The sequence below is a fragment of the Cucumis melo genome, chromosome 1 (genome assembly GCF_025177605.1).
Source record: "Cucumis melo cultivar AY chromosome 1, USDA_Cmelo_AY_1.0, whole genome shotgun sequence".
NCBI classification, from domain to species: Eukaryota; Viridiplantae; Streptophyta; class Magnoliopsida; order Cucurbitales; family Cucurbitaceae; genus Cucumis; species Cucumis melo.
Genome location: NC_066857.1, coordinates 35,530,541 through 35,548,349, shown reverse-complemented (window position 1 = coordinate 35,548,349; position 17,809 = coordinate 35,530,541). Strand labels below are relative to the sequence as shown.

Genomic DNA, 17,809 nt, shown 5'->3' with positions numbered 1-17,809 from the left:
AAAATATCCATATGACAAAATAGTTCCTTTGTTTCATATAAATTAAACAAGAAAATTCTCAAAATATACTAAAATTTTAAACGTAAATATTTTACTTTATCATATTTAAAAATGTTATAATTAAATAAAAGTTGGAAGAAATTATTTAAATTAACAAATATGTATTTTTTTTTTAAATTATTTTATTGTTTATAACATATTTGGTTGGTTTTGTATGTTTCATGGATTATTCTATTATTATATTTCATATAAATTGTGAAAACATTAATAAAAATGGATCTTTTCAACAATATAACAAAGCATCCAAATATTTTTCAATTTAAAAAACCGAAAAAACCACAATCCTACAATGAAAAATATCATAAATGTCACGTCCGTCATATTTGGTACACGTTTAGATTTGAGTTTGATACACAATCGTTTAGATTAGATTTGAACAGTCAATTCTAAACGATTTATTTTTCAATTCGATTACACGATCGTTTAGATTTGATTGATTTGATTTGGATAGTCAAATCTAAACATGTTTTTCAAAATTTGTTACGAATCTTTTAAATTTGACTAAATGAATTCTTTCAAGATTATTTTGGTACATAATCATATTTTTTTCAAGATTATTTATTACAAGTTTACATTTGGCTAAACAACTTTTTTCAAGATTTTTTATACAAAATCTGTAAAAAATAACGTAAAAGGAGAAAAAGTCAACCTAAAACATTTAAAAAATGGCTAACATACATTTTGTTACCCGACCATAAATATTTTTCTAATTTGTTATATTTATAAAAATTGAGTTCATAACACTTACTCTAACCCTTTAATTTCTCTTCTTCCTTTTTTTATTTGCTACTTCCTACAATTTTTTTAACAAAATTAATTTTCAAAAGTTAAGTTGGTTTAATAAACATTTGATTTTTTTTTTTTAATAAGGTGTTTTTTTTTCAAGAAAAAATGGTAGGAAATACGAAAAGATAATTAAACTAGATTGAAAATAGTTCATTCCTAAAAATATATTTCTGATTTTAAGATAAACATTTCAAAGTATATAAAGACCAACAATTTCTACGTCAAATGTTTGAATGAGATCTTTGAAAACAATTCTTTTAAAGGTCACTATCGTCCATTTCAAAAGAACAAACAAAAAAAAATATATATCTGACCAATAATGTTTGAAAATTAGAAAATAAACGACGTTTAATGGACTCAAACTATTCATTATTTTTTAAAGAAACGAATATTATTTCTCTGTTTATTTTTATAATAACATTGACAGAGATCGATAGAATTCTAATCTATCAATACCTACTAATATCTATTATTTATAAAATCTAAACATTTACTATATATATGATGTAAATATTTTTATTTATTTTATTATATATTTGAAAATGTTCACTTTCTTAACTATTTTTTAGAATAGTCAACATAGAGATCAAAAAATTTAATCTAATTTATTTGACAATCATTAATAAGACCAGTAATGATTAGAAAATTACAATGGGTTGCAACCTAAGAATAAAAATATTTAGTGTAATATATTTTTTTAATATATGTATATATAAAGTGTATTAGGCATATCAATGTATTAAATTAGTGTATATTAATTAAGTGTGTCCCTATATATATTTTTTTTTTTTTTGTCATTTTATAGATTGAATGTATTTTTTATCATTTTGAAAAAATAATAATAAGTTTGAATTGTAAAATTTTATATTGTAAAATGACTAATTTGTTTTGAATATATATGAGCTGATTAAATGCATAAAATATAATTAAGATGAATGCAATATTATTCTAATTTGTGGTCCTCTAAATATGGACCACTATTTTTTAATTAATTTGTCAAGAAATATATTGTAATTTATGTTCTTAGATTTGGAATTTAAATTTCTAAATTATTTGGGTCATGTACCATTAAATTACATATAAAAATGGTCATCTTCCATCATATAAAATATAATATATACATATTGATTAATTATATTAATGGTAAGAAAAAGACAAAGAAAGGTGAGACAAAATGAGATATAATAGTTAATTAATGATTAAAATATCTTACATCTTCACACTAATAACAAATTTATGACTTAATTATTTATTTAAATAAAACAATAAATTCTTTCGGTTATCATTTGGTTTTTCTAAAAAAAATTAAGTCTATTTCATTCCATTTTTTCAAGTTCTAATGATTGAATTTTAAGCTAAATTTTAAAACCAAAAACTAAAAAGCTAATAACTTTTACTTTGTCTTTTAAACTACGCATGAAAAATAGATAGTAAAGAAAGAAATTTGGATGTGAAAGTAACGACTACAAGTTTAAATCTTTAAAAACAAAATAATTATCGAACACAACATTAATTATTTGTTTAAGTAATTTTAGTTATAAAACTTTATATGTTAAAAGGAATATATGCTGATTTCATAGTTCATTCATATATAGGTCGATATGCTCATAAAATTAAAATCTTTTGATATCGATATTTTGATTCAAGTTTCAAAAGAAAATTATTAGAATTTAAAATCATGTTAATTAGTAAATAAACAATTTTTTTTTTTCCTAAAAATAATAGAGAAGGTATAGTTCAATTTTTTTCTTTAAACTATCGATTATTAAATAAAAATAAATAAATTTCATATACGGATTTTTTCAAAAATAGAAAAAAGTTGCCAAAATATTTATACTCCATAAAAAAAAGTTATTACATATGAAGTGTGAATGTTTTATCAAATATTCTATTTTTACGATTTTTCTTTCGATTTAAGTATTTCAATTAAAAATTTTATTTCTTACTTAAAAAGGTTCCACAATTTTCACTTAAAAGGAGCCCAAAGAAAAATAATAATTAACTTATAAAATTATCTAAGTTATTAAACAATAAATTACTTGAAAATTAAATATTATTTTTATATAACTTCAAAAATAACCATAATTATAAGTAACACTTTATAAATTCTAGAAAATGATGTTGTAGTTTTTACTCTCTTTATTATTTATTTTATGGAATCGAACTATCAACTTTTAAAATGATAATGGATATTTTTTTCATAAAATTACTCAAATTGACTAAAAATTTTAATTTATATCAACTCGTCAACCTAAACATAAGTATTAGAAACTTCCTATGATTATATTCCACTATCTCAATAAATAATAAATATACAAACTTCAAGTTTGGCATCTACTTTTAAGTCTTAGAACTTTAAAATACATATTTATCAAATGGACCACTTATATATAATTGCATTTTTAATAGAAATCCACCATTCAAATTACTTGAAATCTCTCTCTTTCTAACTAAAATGTGATCAATAATACAGACATTCTTGATATCCTATATGAGGGTGACCATTCACCAAACCACTATTAGTTTAATTTCTATATAGTTTACCAAACTCCTAATACACATTAATCCAACCACCAATTCTTGTTAGTGATTGATTGCCCAATGGGAGATTTAGGCATTATTATTACCCATTTATGTCTTTTTCTCATCAGATTTCCCCTCTTATTTGTTAAAGATATAATAAGCAAACCAAGAGTATTAGATCTAAACTCTCTCGAAGTCTATCAATAATGAACCGTATCGCTAGTAGGAATCTATCGATTTGATAATGTCTATCACTAATAGATATACTTGATTATTATCCCTAAAAATGCTAACTAATTCGACAATTGGTTTTTTGTGCATACTTTCGAATTAATTCAATTAAACTATTCCTCTATTTCTTTTTTCTTGTGGAGTAATTAGTAGGGTCGAGAGATTTGAACTTCTAATATTTTAGTTGAAGACATGTTGCTTCACCGATCAAATTGTGCCACATTGGTGTGTTCAGATTTCAATAGAATTAATTGTACAAAGAAAGATTATCGTTGGAAGCAACTTTTAAATCATGAAAAATCAAGAGTCTTTTTTTAGTGGTGAACATCTTATAGTTTATGTTGGCGGACTACTACATCAAGGAGTTAGAATTCTCTTTTATACAACACTAAGACATCAAAAACCAAGAAGAAAGAGAAATCAAAGTTTATCTCTTTTGGAAATTGAAGATTTTGATACAAATGGCAAATGTGAGTGCAAAGAAAACAGCAAGGCCAACAATAACAGCAGCAACAACTCCAAGAAAATCATGTCTAAAACCAAAGAATTCTCTTATAAACTCCTTAACAGTCTCCCCTGTATCCATTTTCTCCTCTATATCTCCAAATTGTGAAGCTATTAATCCATACAACGTCCATGACAATGGACAAGTCCAATAGAACCATCTCCACCACACAGGAATCCTCTGAGATAAATATATACATTCAAGTTTTAGACATTATAAAAACAAATTTGTTTAATATCAAATGTTTTTCAAACAAAACACTTACTGTTCTAGGGATGAGAAAGCCACAAAAGAGGTTCCACATCCCGTAAAATGCAGTCGAAATAATCAAACTGAAATGGTAACTTGGCGTGGCAGCGATCCCCATCATGCCATAGTAGGTAAAGTAGAGGAAAGTGAAGTACATGAAGAAGAAAAACCAAAGAACCTTAGCAAAAGACCATTCAAATGCCATCATTGCATATACTATGATGCAATATATCAAAGATTGTGAAAAAGTATATGGAAGCTCAATTGTAACCTGTACACACATTAAAAGTAGACTTCAGAATTTTGCATATTGCATCGTTAATTATTGTAATATGTGGTGCAAATTAAGCTTTTCAACACCTGAGCAAAGGCATATGGAAAGGCTGAATACAATCCTGCAGCTCTTTCTCTATAGTAGACAGTTCGCTCGATGGAGACGACCGGTTGTATGGCTCCAGCATTTTGTATACCAAGGAAAAGTGAAGCCGTATACATTGCACCAATCGAATTAAACATATTTATGTATGTTGTTCTGGGTTGATCTTGAGTCAGTTTTGTATATTGGCATAAGAAAATATTTGGAAGTGGAAATGTTGAGCATTTAATAAGTTACCTCTTGGAGCCTAGGTTCCAAAACATTGTCCCGAGTATCAACGATGACCCGAAAGTGAACAGAAATCTGGTTGCAATGTATGATGGATTACGCCAATACGACAAATGTTGCTTCCATAAGCAAGCCAAGAATTGGTTCCAAGAAGGCTGGGAGTATTTGGTTTGAAAATGGATATCATTAGAAGCAGGGGGAGGTTGGCTCAGTTCTTTGATTTGTTCCTTATTTCTTCTGAAACATGAAACATGAGATGATGTTAGGTATAGTTGCAAATAAACTGTAAAATGTTTTTGACTTCAACTCAAAATTCTTATAATAGTTACCAACCTATAGAGTTCAGATTTTTTGAATAGATCAGCAAAATCAACCCTCAATGCCATTTCATGAGTTGAGGAGGTCACTTCTAACATCCAAGTTGCTGGATTTTGACCCTCTTTTATCCTCCTCATACCCTCGATTCCCTGAAACAATGCACGGACGTTATCTTGTGAAAGTAAATTACTTTTACCAATGCTTTGTTTTGCAGTTAATCTCTTTTTACCTCAAAATATTTGATCAAATGGCAAGAATGATGACCAAGTGGTCCAACATATATAGACACTCCTCCTTGCTTCAATAGCAATAGCTGCAGTCTCATATTAACCAAGTCAGTTCAACTCAAGTACATAATTGAACTTCAAATCGGACCCAAAAACTAAAAGTAGTCTTCATGATTGTAGTAAAATTACCTCATCAAAGGATTCAAATATGTCGATGCTTGGTTGATGGATTGTGCACACAACTGTTCGTCCTGTATCGACAGTGTTCCGAACTGTCCGCATAACTATTGCAGCAGCTCTTGCATCGAGTCCTGAAGTTGGCTCATCAAGAAATATTATGGAAGGGTTTGCCACCAACTCTACAGCTATTGTCAACCTTTTGCGCTGCTCGGTTGAGAGACCATTTACACCTGGCAATCCGACTACTGCTTGCCTCAATGTGTCGAGTTCAACCAGCTCCATGATTTCTTCTACAAACATCTACAAAAGATTAGAACAACAACTGAGCATATAAGATACTTCTTTTTGTTTAATGGAATGATCTCTATCAGTTATACTTGGTAAGTGTTTGTAAAAGGTTTAAAATCTTACAGGTAATTAAGTTAATATAACAACCTTTCTTGTTTCTTTGCTCACATCAGAGCCAAGACGTAGCCATGCCGAGTAGAGCAGAGACTCATAAACAGTAACATGAGGAGAATGGATGTCGTTTTGTTCACAATAACCAGAAATTCGAGTAAAAGTTTCTTGCTTTTTTGTGTAGCCAGAAACTTTGATGATTCCCTCGATATATCCACCAGTTTTTCTCCCAGCTAGTACATCCATCAAAGTTGTTTTTCCCGCTCCGCTCACGCCCATCAAAGCTGTGAGAACACCAGGCTTAAAAGCACCACTCACACCCTTCAAAAGCACTAGTTTATCTTCTATGATACCTTGCTTCTTCATTTCCTGCATGATTCATATGCACAATTAGCTCTTAGGTAATCTTAACTCAAAGCTTTAACAAGTAGTTTGATGATTAATCACCTGCGGCATATCAACCGAGTATACAATCTCATCAAAAGTGAGCACATACTGTTTAAATGGAAGAACAACTTCTTTTCTCTTATTACAAGTAGCCTTGCTAGTTGCTTCATTCCACCCTTGGGTCGAAACTCTCATACTTTCACTTTCATTAGCTGTTTGCAAAACACAGTTGAGTACCTTTTAGGTAGAAAAGATCACTCCAAAGGAACTAAAAGCATCGTTGAGAAAGATATCACCTGCAATATTTTTCCAAGACGGGTTGTTTCTGATCTCAAACTCTTTCTCATTGCTCTCTGAGACTTGTGGTTTCGCGGTCTGAGGCTTGTTGAGTGCTGCACAAGAAATGCAAAGCATGAGCCATTATTCTTTAAAGTTTTGAATTGGGGGGAAGAACGACAATTTACTCACGGTTGAGATAAGTGAGGGCTAAGACATAGCCAAAGTTAAATAGAAAAATGAATCCAACCATTGCACCCACTCCAATCCAATACCAATAATCTGATTGGAAGAAGCCATGAACCTTCAAGATCAAAACTCCTAGAGTTTCCCCAGTAGGGACAACCTTGACAAGAAAGTAACAATTCTGTGATACACATTTAGAGATTCATACAAAACTCATACATTTTATGGTTATTTAAGTTGTAGAAACTACTTGATCCCAACTTTTTCCTCGGAATTCGTTCACTGCCAACGAATTCTGACCATACATCATAGGTGATATCCAGTAAGCCCATGTCCACCACTTTTTCATATTATCTGTACCAAAAAGTAACTGTAAAAAATGTTTTTATTGAAGAATGTCAACCAAAAGTCATGAAATGGCTAATCAGTTATCTCGCATACGTCTTGATAGAATATAACCATCATTTCCATAGAGTATCAACAGAACAAATGAACCGAATGTGCTTGAAACTACTAAGCTTCTAGAAAGAGCTCCAATTAATCGGAACAGTGCAGAAGCCAATTGGTTGGCAAGAACTAAAACAAGGTACTGTTTAAGAAACCTGCAAACAGTTACAATGCATTAGCAACTACCATTACTCAAACATGATCTGAAATGGAACTTAGTGTTAATGCAGTAACGAGGTGTAAAGAATTTTGAACCTTTCCACACTTGGATCGTAGCCAGTAACATAATATGAGATAAAAACCCAAAGGGCGACTTCCACAAAGGAGACAGGGATTTTTAGAATGGTAGCTGGAAGAGCATATGCCCAAGCTGGGAAGAAAAGGAGGTCCCTTTGCTTGTAGAAAACAGGAAGCTTACCAATTGTTAATGGAAGCTCAGACATCCCATTGAACATACAAACAACCAGTGCATTAAACAAAGCACCCATATAAATTTGTCCATCATTTACTGAGTTTCTGGGCATCTTCGTTCGAAAGAAGAGTGACATTGAAATAACTGACATCAGGGAAATCTAGTAGAAGAAAGATGACAAGAAGTCAAATATCTAATAGATTTTTATAGGTAAAATAAAGACAACTTTGTTTACTGACTTGGGCAAGCTTGAAGATGTGAACAAATGAGTTACGCTTCATCAACAAGACTTCTCTATCAAAACAGGCCTTCCAAAGTTGCTTATATCCCATGCCATACTTTTTTGTTGCCAAAACAGCAGGGTGGCACTTGCTCTTGTCAAAGGGAACTGCTAATTCCTCTCCTAGTTTCCTTCCCACATGAAAGGATTTGAATGCTTCAGCAAACTGTTTAACAGAGATATATGCATAAGGCGTATTCTTCTCTGCCCAATATTGTTGCTGATCTTTCCTTGAAGTCACCTACACCAAATTCACTCAGCCTTGAGTCATTATATTTCACATTTACTATGTAATAAAAGGACACATTTTACAAGTACACACTTCTTGCAAATAGTCTGCCACTCCTTTCCTTTCAGGACATTTGAAGCCCATGAACTCAAAAAATTCAAGGACTTGCTGGCAAGGACCTTGGTACACAATTTGACCTTCAGACAGGAGAATGATGTCATCAAAAAGTTTAAAAGTTTCTGGTGCAGGTTGAAGAAGGGAAAGAACAGCAGTTCCATTGAAAATGTGAATGTATTCCTTGATTGAGTTCACAACTTGAAAGGTTGTAGAACTATCTAGGCCTGTAGATATGTCATCCATGAACAGTACATTCGCAGACCCACAAATTATCTCACCTGTAAAACATACAGATTAATCAATGTTATTATGGAATGGAATCATTACAACCTTGATTGTTAACTTTCTCGTGTCTCATTTATTGATTTTTATTGGTTACCGGTGGTGAGACGCTTCCTTTGTCCTCCAGAAATGCCTTTGAGCATTTCATCTCCAACCCTGGTATCTGCACAAGTTTCTAGTCCCAGCACCTGTGTTGTTGGAGGAAGAACGAAAGCTGATTAAAGAGAGGTAAAGACACAAAATATGTTTGTTAATTTTAGACAGATTGTTGTCGTGATAACAATACCTTCAGAACATAATCTGTGATCAGGCTTCTCTTTTGGCCTTCTAGTGATGCTGCCTAAAAATTTTCAAAACATTTAGATGAGAAGCTCGAGGCTATTCTTCTCTATGTGGCTAAGGGATTTATTTAGAGGCATTTGAGTCACACCTTCATGAACACATCAATATCCGGGTCAGGGAGAATGTTTGCTTCCTTCTCTCTTCTTATCAACTCTGCCAGCAACTCTGCGAAAAAACAATACTTCAGGTAACATCTTCACTTTTGATCTTCTAAATATATTTTTTCACACTTCCTTAAAAATGATATTGTAGTTTTCAAACTCACCTTTTGCTCTAATATCATATTAAATTACCAAGAAACTCAAAAGTTAAGCTTATTGACAAGGGAATTTGTAATCTTCTATATGTATATAATAATAGTTATCAAAACTAAAACACTTTTTGACTAAGATTCTAAACACAATGGCAATTTCTCAAAGCAATAATTCAGGGAGCGAGAGAGACCATGACGAGATCCGACCCCTTGATATCTTGCAGAAAAGGCCAAGATTTCTCTTACTGTCATTTCTGGAAGATGGACATCATTTTGGCTCACATAGGCAGCAGTTCTTTGTGGAACAAACTCATTCAGACTATAGCCATTATAAGACACCTTCCCAGAGACCTATTAGATGAAAAATTCAGTGGTTATCCCATATGAATGTAGTTCAATAAGCTGATTTGAAAAACTTGAACTTAAAACTACCTTCAGATCAGAAGCAAGCCTCCCTGCCAGAGCCAACAAAAGCGTCGTTTTTCCAGAATCTGGAGGGCCTAAAAGCAGTGTCATCCTGCAAAATTTTACCCCCATAAAGCTTTTAAGTTCATTGCAATCAGAATCTACAAAGAACCATTATTACAAAGGCATCTCTTTTTACCTGCTTGGCTTAATGATTCCACTAACGTCATGAAGGATAGTTAGCTGTTTCTTTTTACTTGATAGTATGCGGAGATAGGCCAAAAACCCCTTTAAAGCCAAAATTTCATATGGTGTTTAGAAAAAACTTGAACTGAAATTTCTGTACATATGATAAGCTGGTTGTTCTTACTTCCATTAAGTTGGCAAAGAAGTTGAAGATAGTAGGCAAAGCTCTCTCTCCAATATATGCTTCAGCTTCAACTCTAAGATCCTCAAATCTTACTTCGATGGTGGGAATATCAATTCCAACTCTGAGTTTTAGCCACCATAACAAAAAATGCAAAGAAAAAACAAAGAAAACATGAAAGCTATTCATCCTTCTATCCTCATTTGTAATTCTGGAAAGCAAAAGGCCTAACAATGGAGGGAAAGAAATTATAGCGGTTCAAACTTAGGACGTCCAATACAATAATAAATTTCAATTGAAGGGAGAAATTTCACCTATCAATGCGTTTCTTCAACTTCAACAGGAATTTTGCATTGTCAACTTCTGTATCACTCACCAACTTCTCCATCAAACTCTTCCTTTCTTGAACCCCAATTTTGTCAACTTCAACTTCATTGGCCTCACCACAAGACGATGTCAATAAACTTGTTCTTAAGCGTCTATAAGTAGGAAGTCTCTCCAATGCTGCCCATTTAAGAGCTGTTTCATCATCTTCCCTATGCATTGATCTTGAGAATACCTCCATTAGTCTCCTTCCAAACTGAAAAATAAAATGCCATGAACCACAATAAGTTTCAGAGGGGAAAAACTCTCCTTTTCAGAAAATATACAACACTAAAAACAGAAAAACTCGCCCAAAAACCTCAAATTTAGAAAATATTTCTAAAGTGAAATCGTCTTTCTATGTACTCATCATCCTTTTCCCTTCTCTCTTATCCCTGCAAGAAAGAGTTAAATCAGAAACTGAAAACTGTGAACTCTAATATCTACACATATTCAAATCTCTTCACAACCTTGTTCAGTTAAGGCCTTATTTCTAGTTTAACCTAAAACCAAAATGCAAAAGCCAACATTTTGGGAACTCCTCTATCTGATACATTGATATTTACATTCTTCTTCAATCCTTATACCTTATCTCTTTTTTTCTAAAGCTCTTCCACTATTTCATTGATAGATTAAAGCTGAAGAAACAAGAAAAAGTGTAGCAGACTCAGCACAAGCTATCTATTGTATTTTTCCTTATGCACTTTTCATTGTCAGGAATTGACACAAGTGAAATCAATCTTCACAAATGCAAACTTTTATGGATATCCCTCTCAATATGCCACTTCCTTTTATATGTATACTTCTTTGACTTTGCTATTATTGCATTAACTACTGAGAATTTATTTGGTAAGCCTACCAAATTTTGGCTAACTTTTCCTAGTTATTGGATACTTGGACATTATTTTTCATCTTTCTATTACTATGCAACTAACTGCTATGTAACTCAATCAGCTATAAATGTAGCAAACAAAATGAATAATTTTGCATTGTCTTAGTAGTATCTCCTGAAACAACAAGTCTCTCCATATTTCTTTAATGTCAGAGTGATACTTTTTTCTCGGCTCACAAAGCCTCGTACATTGGAGATATCGTCTTCAAAAGAAGCAAAGATGCCATCATGATTCATAATAAAACCTGCCAAACCCTGGATTCAAGTATCTAATTGACATTAATGTTATTAGACATATAGATGCACATAACTTTTTGCCTAATTGAGTGGCAATTATGGGGAACATTAAAGTCTCTGTATGTTCAATCTCTTTCTGCCTAATATCTACTGGAACCATTTATTTTATTTTGTGAAGTTGAAGAGTTTTTTTAGCAATGGCAGAAGCTGGGGGAGAAGTGGTAGATTCCAACCCAATGAACTCAACTAGATTGGTTTAATGTAAAGCATTAATGAAACTTATAATCAGATGTTTCTCATAATTTTTTGGTTTAGTTTTGTGAGCTTAGTTTTGATCTGAAAATTCAAAATAAGAGGATCAAACAATTTCCCCATCTCTTTTTCACATTTGATAAGATTTCACTCTTTCAGCTATATAGGTTCATGTTGAAAAAGAGCTAAATATAGAAGGGCAAAAGTTGAATTTTTTCTTAATAATATTTATATATATATATATATAAAAGTTGGCATTCAAAGAATTGAATTAAAATTGTTCAAAATCTCAGCCCAATAGAACAGCAGCTTGAAATGAACATTGTTCCTTAATTCAAATTTGGTGGGATTATTGATTAGAGATTTGATTGAAAAAGTTTAATAACTTGACGGCTTTGATTGCTCCACCATAGATCTACTCTAAACCCTCCTATGAGTAGGAGTCGGAAAGATTGGTTCAATAGAGTTTTATGGGCATTTAAGGGTATTAAAAGTTTATGGATATTAATATTGAATATTCACAAATCAACTATCAATCTCTAAATCAATGAAACCCAAAAATGACCAATTGAATTCAAGGTCAAGTAGTCCTTTGTTATTAACTAATTTGTTGTAGAAGAACTATTTGTTATTCCATGTGAAAACCAAGTTATATGCTCATTAAAATAACAGCCATGTCTAGCCCATACCATCTAAATCATGTTAGCTCAAGGTCCATGACTCAAATGGATTCAATCAACTCAAGCATTCTTTTATTCTTTCTGTTATAGAAATACTAAAATATAAAAATAGAAACTACGCATTCTAATAGAATGTTTTGAATCTATTATCTAGTGCTTCAAACAATCAAGTACGAGAATCTTGCTGGCACCTTTAAATTTGTAATATGATATGCTTTTTTTAATTAAACTACTCTCTCTTTCTCTGCTCATGAACACAACTAAGACATTGTTTGTAAACCACGTAAATTTTTGCGTTGATTTTGCTGTATTTGATTGTTGATTTTTTAGCATACCCAAACCAAAATTATAAAGAAAAACACTATAAAGCACAGTCCTTTGTCTTTAAGAACTTTAGAGTGAGAAAGAGATGTACAAGTGAAGGGTAGGACCCAGTTTTTGTGCAATTTGATTGTTCTTTTAAACAATAGACATGATACATTTGGAGATAAGAGCAGGGCCCTACCCAATTTATACTTCTTGCTTTCAAGTCATTGGTAAATGGTAAAGCAAGAAATCAGCAATTTGACAAACAGAAATACATCCATTCTTGACTGACAATTGCTTTTCCCAGAATAATATGACATTCTTATAAGCCAAAAACAGTGAAAAATGGGAACTCGAATGCTACTGGCCAAAGCATAAGCCATTACATCATTGCTTCATTTGAGATTTTTCAAGCTTTTGAAACATGGTTTCATTTTGCAACTGTGATCATTTGAGCCTTTAAGATTAAACTTGATGAGATATTTCAAAACCTTACTTCTGAATGTTTTATTTGATGCAGAAACATCCATATACAGGCTGAAACTGTATAGCAAACAACTCCTACTATGTAAAAGAAAAGGGGAAAAAGAACGACAAACTTCACTTTCATTGCCTGTTATAACAACTCCGATGTTGGCATGTTCCGTAAATTGTTAGGTATTAATCTACATCTTCATCTTTTGTGTTACTATTTTCAGCAGAAGCAAGCTCAGCTTCATAAGACTTTGAAGGCAACCTCTGATACATTCTGGAAGCGTTTGGAAGAAGCCTAATCCGACCGATGATGAGTTTTTGGCTGAGTTTCTCATAGTTCCAACGCTGCTGAATGTACACGACAACTGCAAGAATAAATGCAATCAAAGGAATGGCAACATCTCCAAATCTAGAGTAGAAGTCCATGCTTGGGTTAACAAAGTCATACTCCTCAACAAAGTAAGGATTTACAGTTGGAGCTCGTATGAAGTCATAAATGTGAGGGAGAAGCCTGACCAGTGAGATTCCAATGAAATAGAACTTCCTGAGAGGTTTGCAATCAATTTGCCATAACAAGTTGCCAATGACTTGAGGAAGTAAGAAAAAATCTTGAACAAGACCCACATACTCTTGTAGGTCTTTTTCCCATCCCTGCATCATGTGGGAACTTGAAGCTCTGCTAGGTATCAAATAACTCTTAACTCGGATTCCGGTTGTCCTTGCAGTATGAACTATGAGAACAGCTATGTACCCTATGAGATGTATGAAGAAGGTAGCAACAAGCACCCACTTATCACTGGGGACGCGACGTGGTTCAAGAGGAGCTTGTCGTAGTAACTTGATCCGAGATTTCCATACCTTCTGGCAAAGCCTCAAAGTCAATAGAAGTGAGAACACAACTTGAAGCTTGACTATGTAATCAATCGCAAGGAACCAAAGGTTATTTTCAAGATCGTAGGACTCTTCATTCGATTCAGAACCGCGTCGCTTGAAGAGAGCTTCAGCACCAGTGACCAATGGGAGAGTATAACCAAGGGATTGGACCCCCAGCGTAACAAGTGATATGAATGGAACAGATTCCATATTATGATTTATATAAAAGATCTGGCTCAAGATGCAACCAATCGCCAGGGAAAGTGTCAATATTTGGAGTACGCCCTCTACACTCTTACGAGAAAGAATATCTTGTCGCTGCCTCCGATACATGATCGGCATTGTTTCAATCTTTATTGGGCTGAAATAGAAAGGGTCATCTTCTGTCCGTTGGCTCGATATTGAAATCTGTGCAGTTGGATTGATTAACCATTGAGCTGTAGTGGGAGGATAAGACACAATCACTTCAATTTGACAATCCAAGCCATCTTCAAGATCCATGCTGTCGAACATAACTTTCCATGATGAACGAACGTCTCTGCAACCAACTAGGTACATCTTTCCAGCAGGTGGATCATAAATGCCCTCCACGAAAAGTGCAGAAAAGTTGCTATCTGTCTGTTCTGAGATTGAGAGCAGTGCAGATACATTCACAAGCAGCTGCTTTTGAGTGGATTCAGGCATAACATGGTAAGGAGCTTCCACATCCGAGTAAGATGAATTTAACCCTGACCAGTCCCGTCCCAAAATGGAACCAACCGAGATCATATCGATTCGAACAAAGGTTCTGGAAGCTTGAGAACCAAGTCCTGGGTTGGGCGCTGCACGGACACGAAGGGTGAGATCTTCTAGGAGAAAAGACGCACTGAGTTCGTATGTTTCCGTGTCTTCCAGTTTGGGATAACGCAGCAACGACTTTTTTATGACGGACCGAAAACTGAAAGGCTCCTTTTTCTCAAGCAAAGCACCAGCCAAAGCAATTTTTGTATAGCTGTAAGATGGACGAGACTCCCTAAAATGACTCCATAGCTCGTTAGGCCTCAATAAATTTTCAAATGACAGAGGGAAGTATGTTGGCTTATCATTCATGCTCGAAATCGAACCCACAAGAATGCTTCGTTGTTTTAGGGAAAACGACATAGGCATATACAAGCAGATCCTAGAGTCACAGGAAATCTTATCAGCATTAGTAAGTCCAACACAACCAACCATGCAAAGTTGCCCACTAGAAGGCTTCCACAGTCCCTCAGAGACCATTGTCATGTTATTAAGTGCAGATCTTCTTCGTGCAGTATAGATATTCTCCGATGGCGAAACAGCTCGAAACACAGCAGAAACACTAACAGAAATACCATTTTTGCTAGAGCCTTGCAGCTTACATTTCACATCCTGCATATAAAGTCTCACATCTTTGAAACCTCCATCAGTACTATTGATCACTTTATCTGATAGAAATGGACCGAGTTTCCTACAAAATTCATCCGTGGAGTTGCATCTCCAGTTTGGGAGGATTGTGAAAGGTTGCATGCTGGTCATTTCATGCAAAACCCTGCAAAAAGAAGAACCTCTATACGTAGTAATGTTTTTCTTCATAAAATCGTCATTGTAAGGGTATGGAGTACATGCTTTTTTGACAACTTTCTCAGATGTGAAATCATAATTCGCATCACCGAGTTGAGATGAAATGTGAATGTCGTCAAAGTACTTTGAGTTCGACTTGAGGTTTAAACTTTTCATTTCACCTTGGACTACCCGACTTGTCAGAGTATACTTCATCGGATAGCGCAGAACAAGTAGAACTTGATCATCTTGGAGAAGTGGCATCTGGTGACGTTTAACATTTGAATCCTTAGCCCAACTCCACGGGTCATCGGACTCTTGATCACGAGAAGGTAACATCCCAGAACCCAATAAACACAATACTCTTTCCCCACCATTCTTCTTAGATTCAGTATAGATTCCTTGAAAAGGCAGTGTGAGCTCAGAGCGGCCAGGCCAAAACTGAAAATGAGGATGTTCAGAAGACCATTGATCAAAAGCAGCATCCATAGTTATTCCCATTAACAATAACCCACTAACACTAACAGATTTCTTAGTTTGATGGGCAGGATCAATGTCAGTAACCCAAAATGAAACTAATTTCAAAGGGATCTCGGCGTTTGTGGAGTCCATTCCATTATACATATAGTACCTTTTTTCTGAAAACACAGTTCCATTTTCAAAAGGCATTAAAGGACACTTTCCCCCATCTTGCCACCAATCTCCATTCAGAAATTGAAGCTGTTCCTTCATTTTGATAAACCTAGTAGTATCAGAGCTTAATTCAGCTGCAGAAGACAGAACAGATTTGCACTGTTTCTGCACCTCATCAAATCTTTCATAATTGTAAGTTGGAGTTTCATTTGGAGTTAAATCTGTACGGTCTTCAACAAACCCAACGTCTTCGAAATCTGATTGAGCAAATGAAAAGCTCAATTCTCCAAACAGTTGCAGCCCCCAAACAAAGAAAAACAGAGAGACAAGACTTTTCATGGCTTTAAATACTAACTGCAGGGTTCATCAGTCACAGAAATGAAAACCCAGATAGCCCTTCAAAAGATTCTCAACTATAAGCTCACAAATTTTGCAACTTTCGCTGAAACAGGACCATGAAGAACCCAACAAAATTGAATTTTAAGGATTACTAACCTCAGTGTCTGTTGTGAATGTGATCGATCCCTCGTCTCTGTTCTATTATGGAGGAAAAATTAACGTTTTGCAATAAAAAGATGGGGAAAATAGTGGAGGAAACAATTGATCAACTCCGTGAAAGACCGAGAGAAATGGGCTTGACTAAAGCTTGGATCTTGGAGTTTTAAGTTTACTCCAAATTTTCTTGACTAGGAGGTTGCGAAATATTATGTTTTCCATTTCCCTCTCCCCCTCCCCCTCATAGCGCGTGGAGGACAAAATTCAGACAAAGTGAGACTTTTTGGGGTCGAATTTTTTCTAAAATCAAAATATCACTCTATAAGCATTAAATAAAATATTTGTCCACAGCCGTTGAACTCTTTAAGCACTTCAAAGAAAACTCTCAAAACGCTATTATAGGCGCGCGTGGTTTGATAGCAAATGAGCGTAAGTGGGAGACTTAGCGACGTGGTAATGCAAGGGGTGGTTTGGGTATTTCGGGTATGTTAGAGATTATTGATTTAGGGGTAATCTCGGTATTTTCACGTGATGTCTTGAGAGGGACAGTCGACCTTCTCCACTGCCCGTTGACTTGAGGCTATGCTATGTCGTGACGCTATGGTTTTTTTTTTCTTTGTATTATTGTTAATTAAATTTGGCAAATAAGATGAGTTCAACCCATTTTTTTAATTATTAAGAACTTTAAATATTCCGTAGAACCTTAGACAGCCCATTTCTGTTTTATAAAAACATTTGTTATTGACATGGTTACAAAAAGTCTTTGTAATAACTTGGTCAAATTTAACTTGGATCAATCTTGTTTGGAAAGGGTTATAGAGATTGATGGTATTAGTCGAAAATTGAGAGTTTGAAAGAGATAGGAGGCCCATGATTAGAGATAGAGGCCCAAGTTAGCAGATCAAAAGTCGGGTTGACCCATGTCTTGGTCATTCACTTTGTAAGATCAGTCCAAGTGGATTAAGTCAAGACCCAGGGA

At 33.9% G+C, this 17,809-nt stretch overlaps 2 protein-coding genes across 4 annotated transcripts; both read right to left on the bottom strand.

Annotated features, from left to right (window-relative positions):
- Nucleotides 1-3,909: 3,909 nt before the first annotated feature.
- Nucleotides 3,910-11,173, bottom strand: LOC103499760 (pleiotropic drug resistance protein 1-like). The gene is made up of 26 exons (XM_008462837.3): nucleotides 11,016-11,173; nucleotides 10,748-10,823; nucleotides 10,380-10,645; nucleotides 10,069-10,189; nucleotides 9,898-9,986; nucleotides 9,726-9,810; nucleotides 9,485-9,644; nucleotides 9,129-9,205; nucleotides 8,985-9,038; nucleotides 8,796-8,886; nucleotides 8,393-8,694; nucleotides 8,030-8,311; nucleotides 7,634-7,950; nucleotides 7,373-7,533; nucleotides 7,182-7,285; nucleotides 6,938-7,091; nucleotides 6,766-6,861; nucleotides 6,530-6,681; nucleotides 6,119-6,451; nucleotides 5,693-5,983; nucleotides 5,506-5,589; nucleotides 5,292-5,425; nucleotides 4,968-5,195; nucleotides 4,715-4,886; nucleotides 4,371-4,625; nucleotides 3,910-4,285 (listed from the first exon to the last, which is right to left on the bottom strand). The coding sequence occupies exons 3-26, from the start codon at nucleotides 10,628-10,630 to the stop codon at nucleotides 4,028-4,030; spliced, it is 4,251 nt and encodes a 1,416-aa protein (XP_008461059.1). The 5' UTR covers nucleotides 10,631-10,645; nucleotides 10,748-10,823; nucleotides 11,016-11,173; the 3' UTR covers nucleotides 3,910-4,027.
- Nucleotides 11,174-13,275: 2,102 nt separating this feature from the next.
- On the bottom strand, nucleotides 13,276-17,136 carry LOC103499761 (uncharacterized). 3 transcript variants are annotated; one of them, XM_051089029.1, is made up of 2 exons: nucleotides 13,718-17,136; nucleotides 13,276-13,634 (listed from the first exon to the last, which is right to left on the bottom strand). In XM_051089029.1, the coding sequence occupies exons 1-2, from the start codon at nucleotides 16,672-16,674 to the stop codon at nucleotides 13,601-13,603; spliced, it is 2,991 nt and encodes a 996-aa protein (XP_050944986.1). In that variant the 5' UTR covers nucleotides 16,675-17,136; the 3' UTR covers nucleotides 13,276-13,600. The 3 variants fall into 3 exon arrangements, with proteins under 3 accessions (XP_050944986.1, XP_050944991.1, XP_008461060.1); XM_051089034.1 differs by having other exon boundaries at nucleotides 13,276-16,592; nucleotides 16,831-17,126; XM_008462838.3 differs by having other exon boundaries at nucleotides 13,276-17,127.
- Between the last annotated feature and the right edge of the window lie 673 nt (nucleotides 17,137-17,809).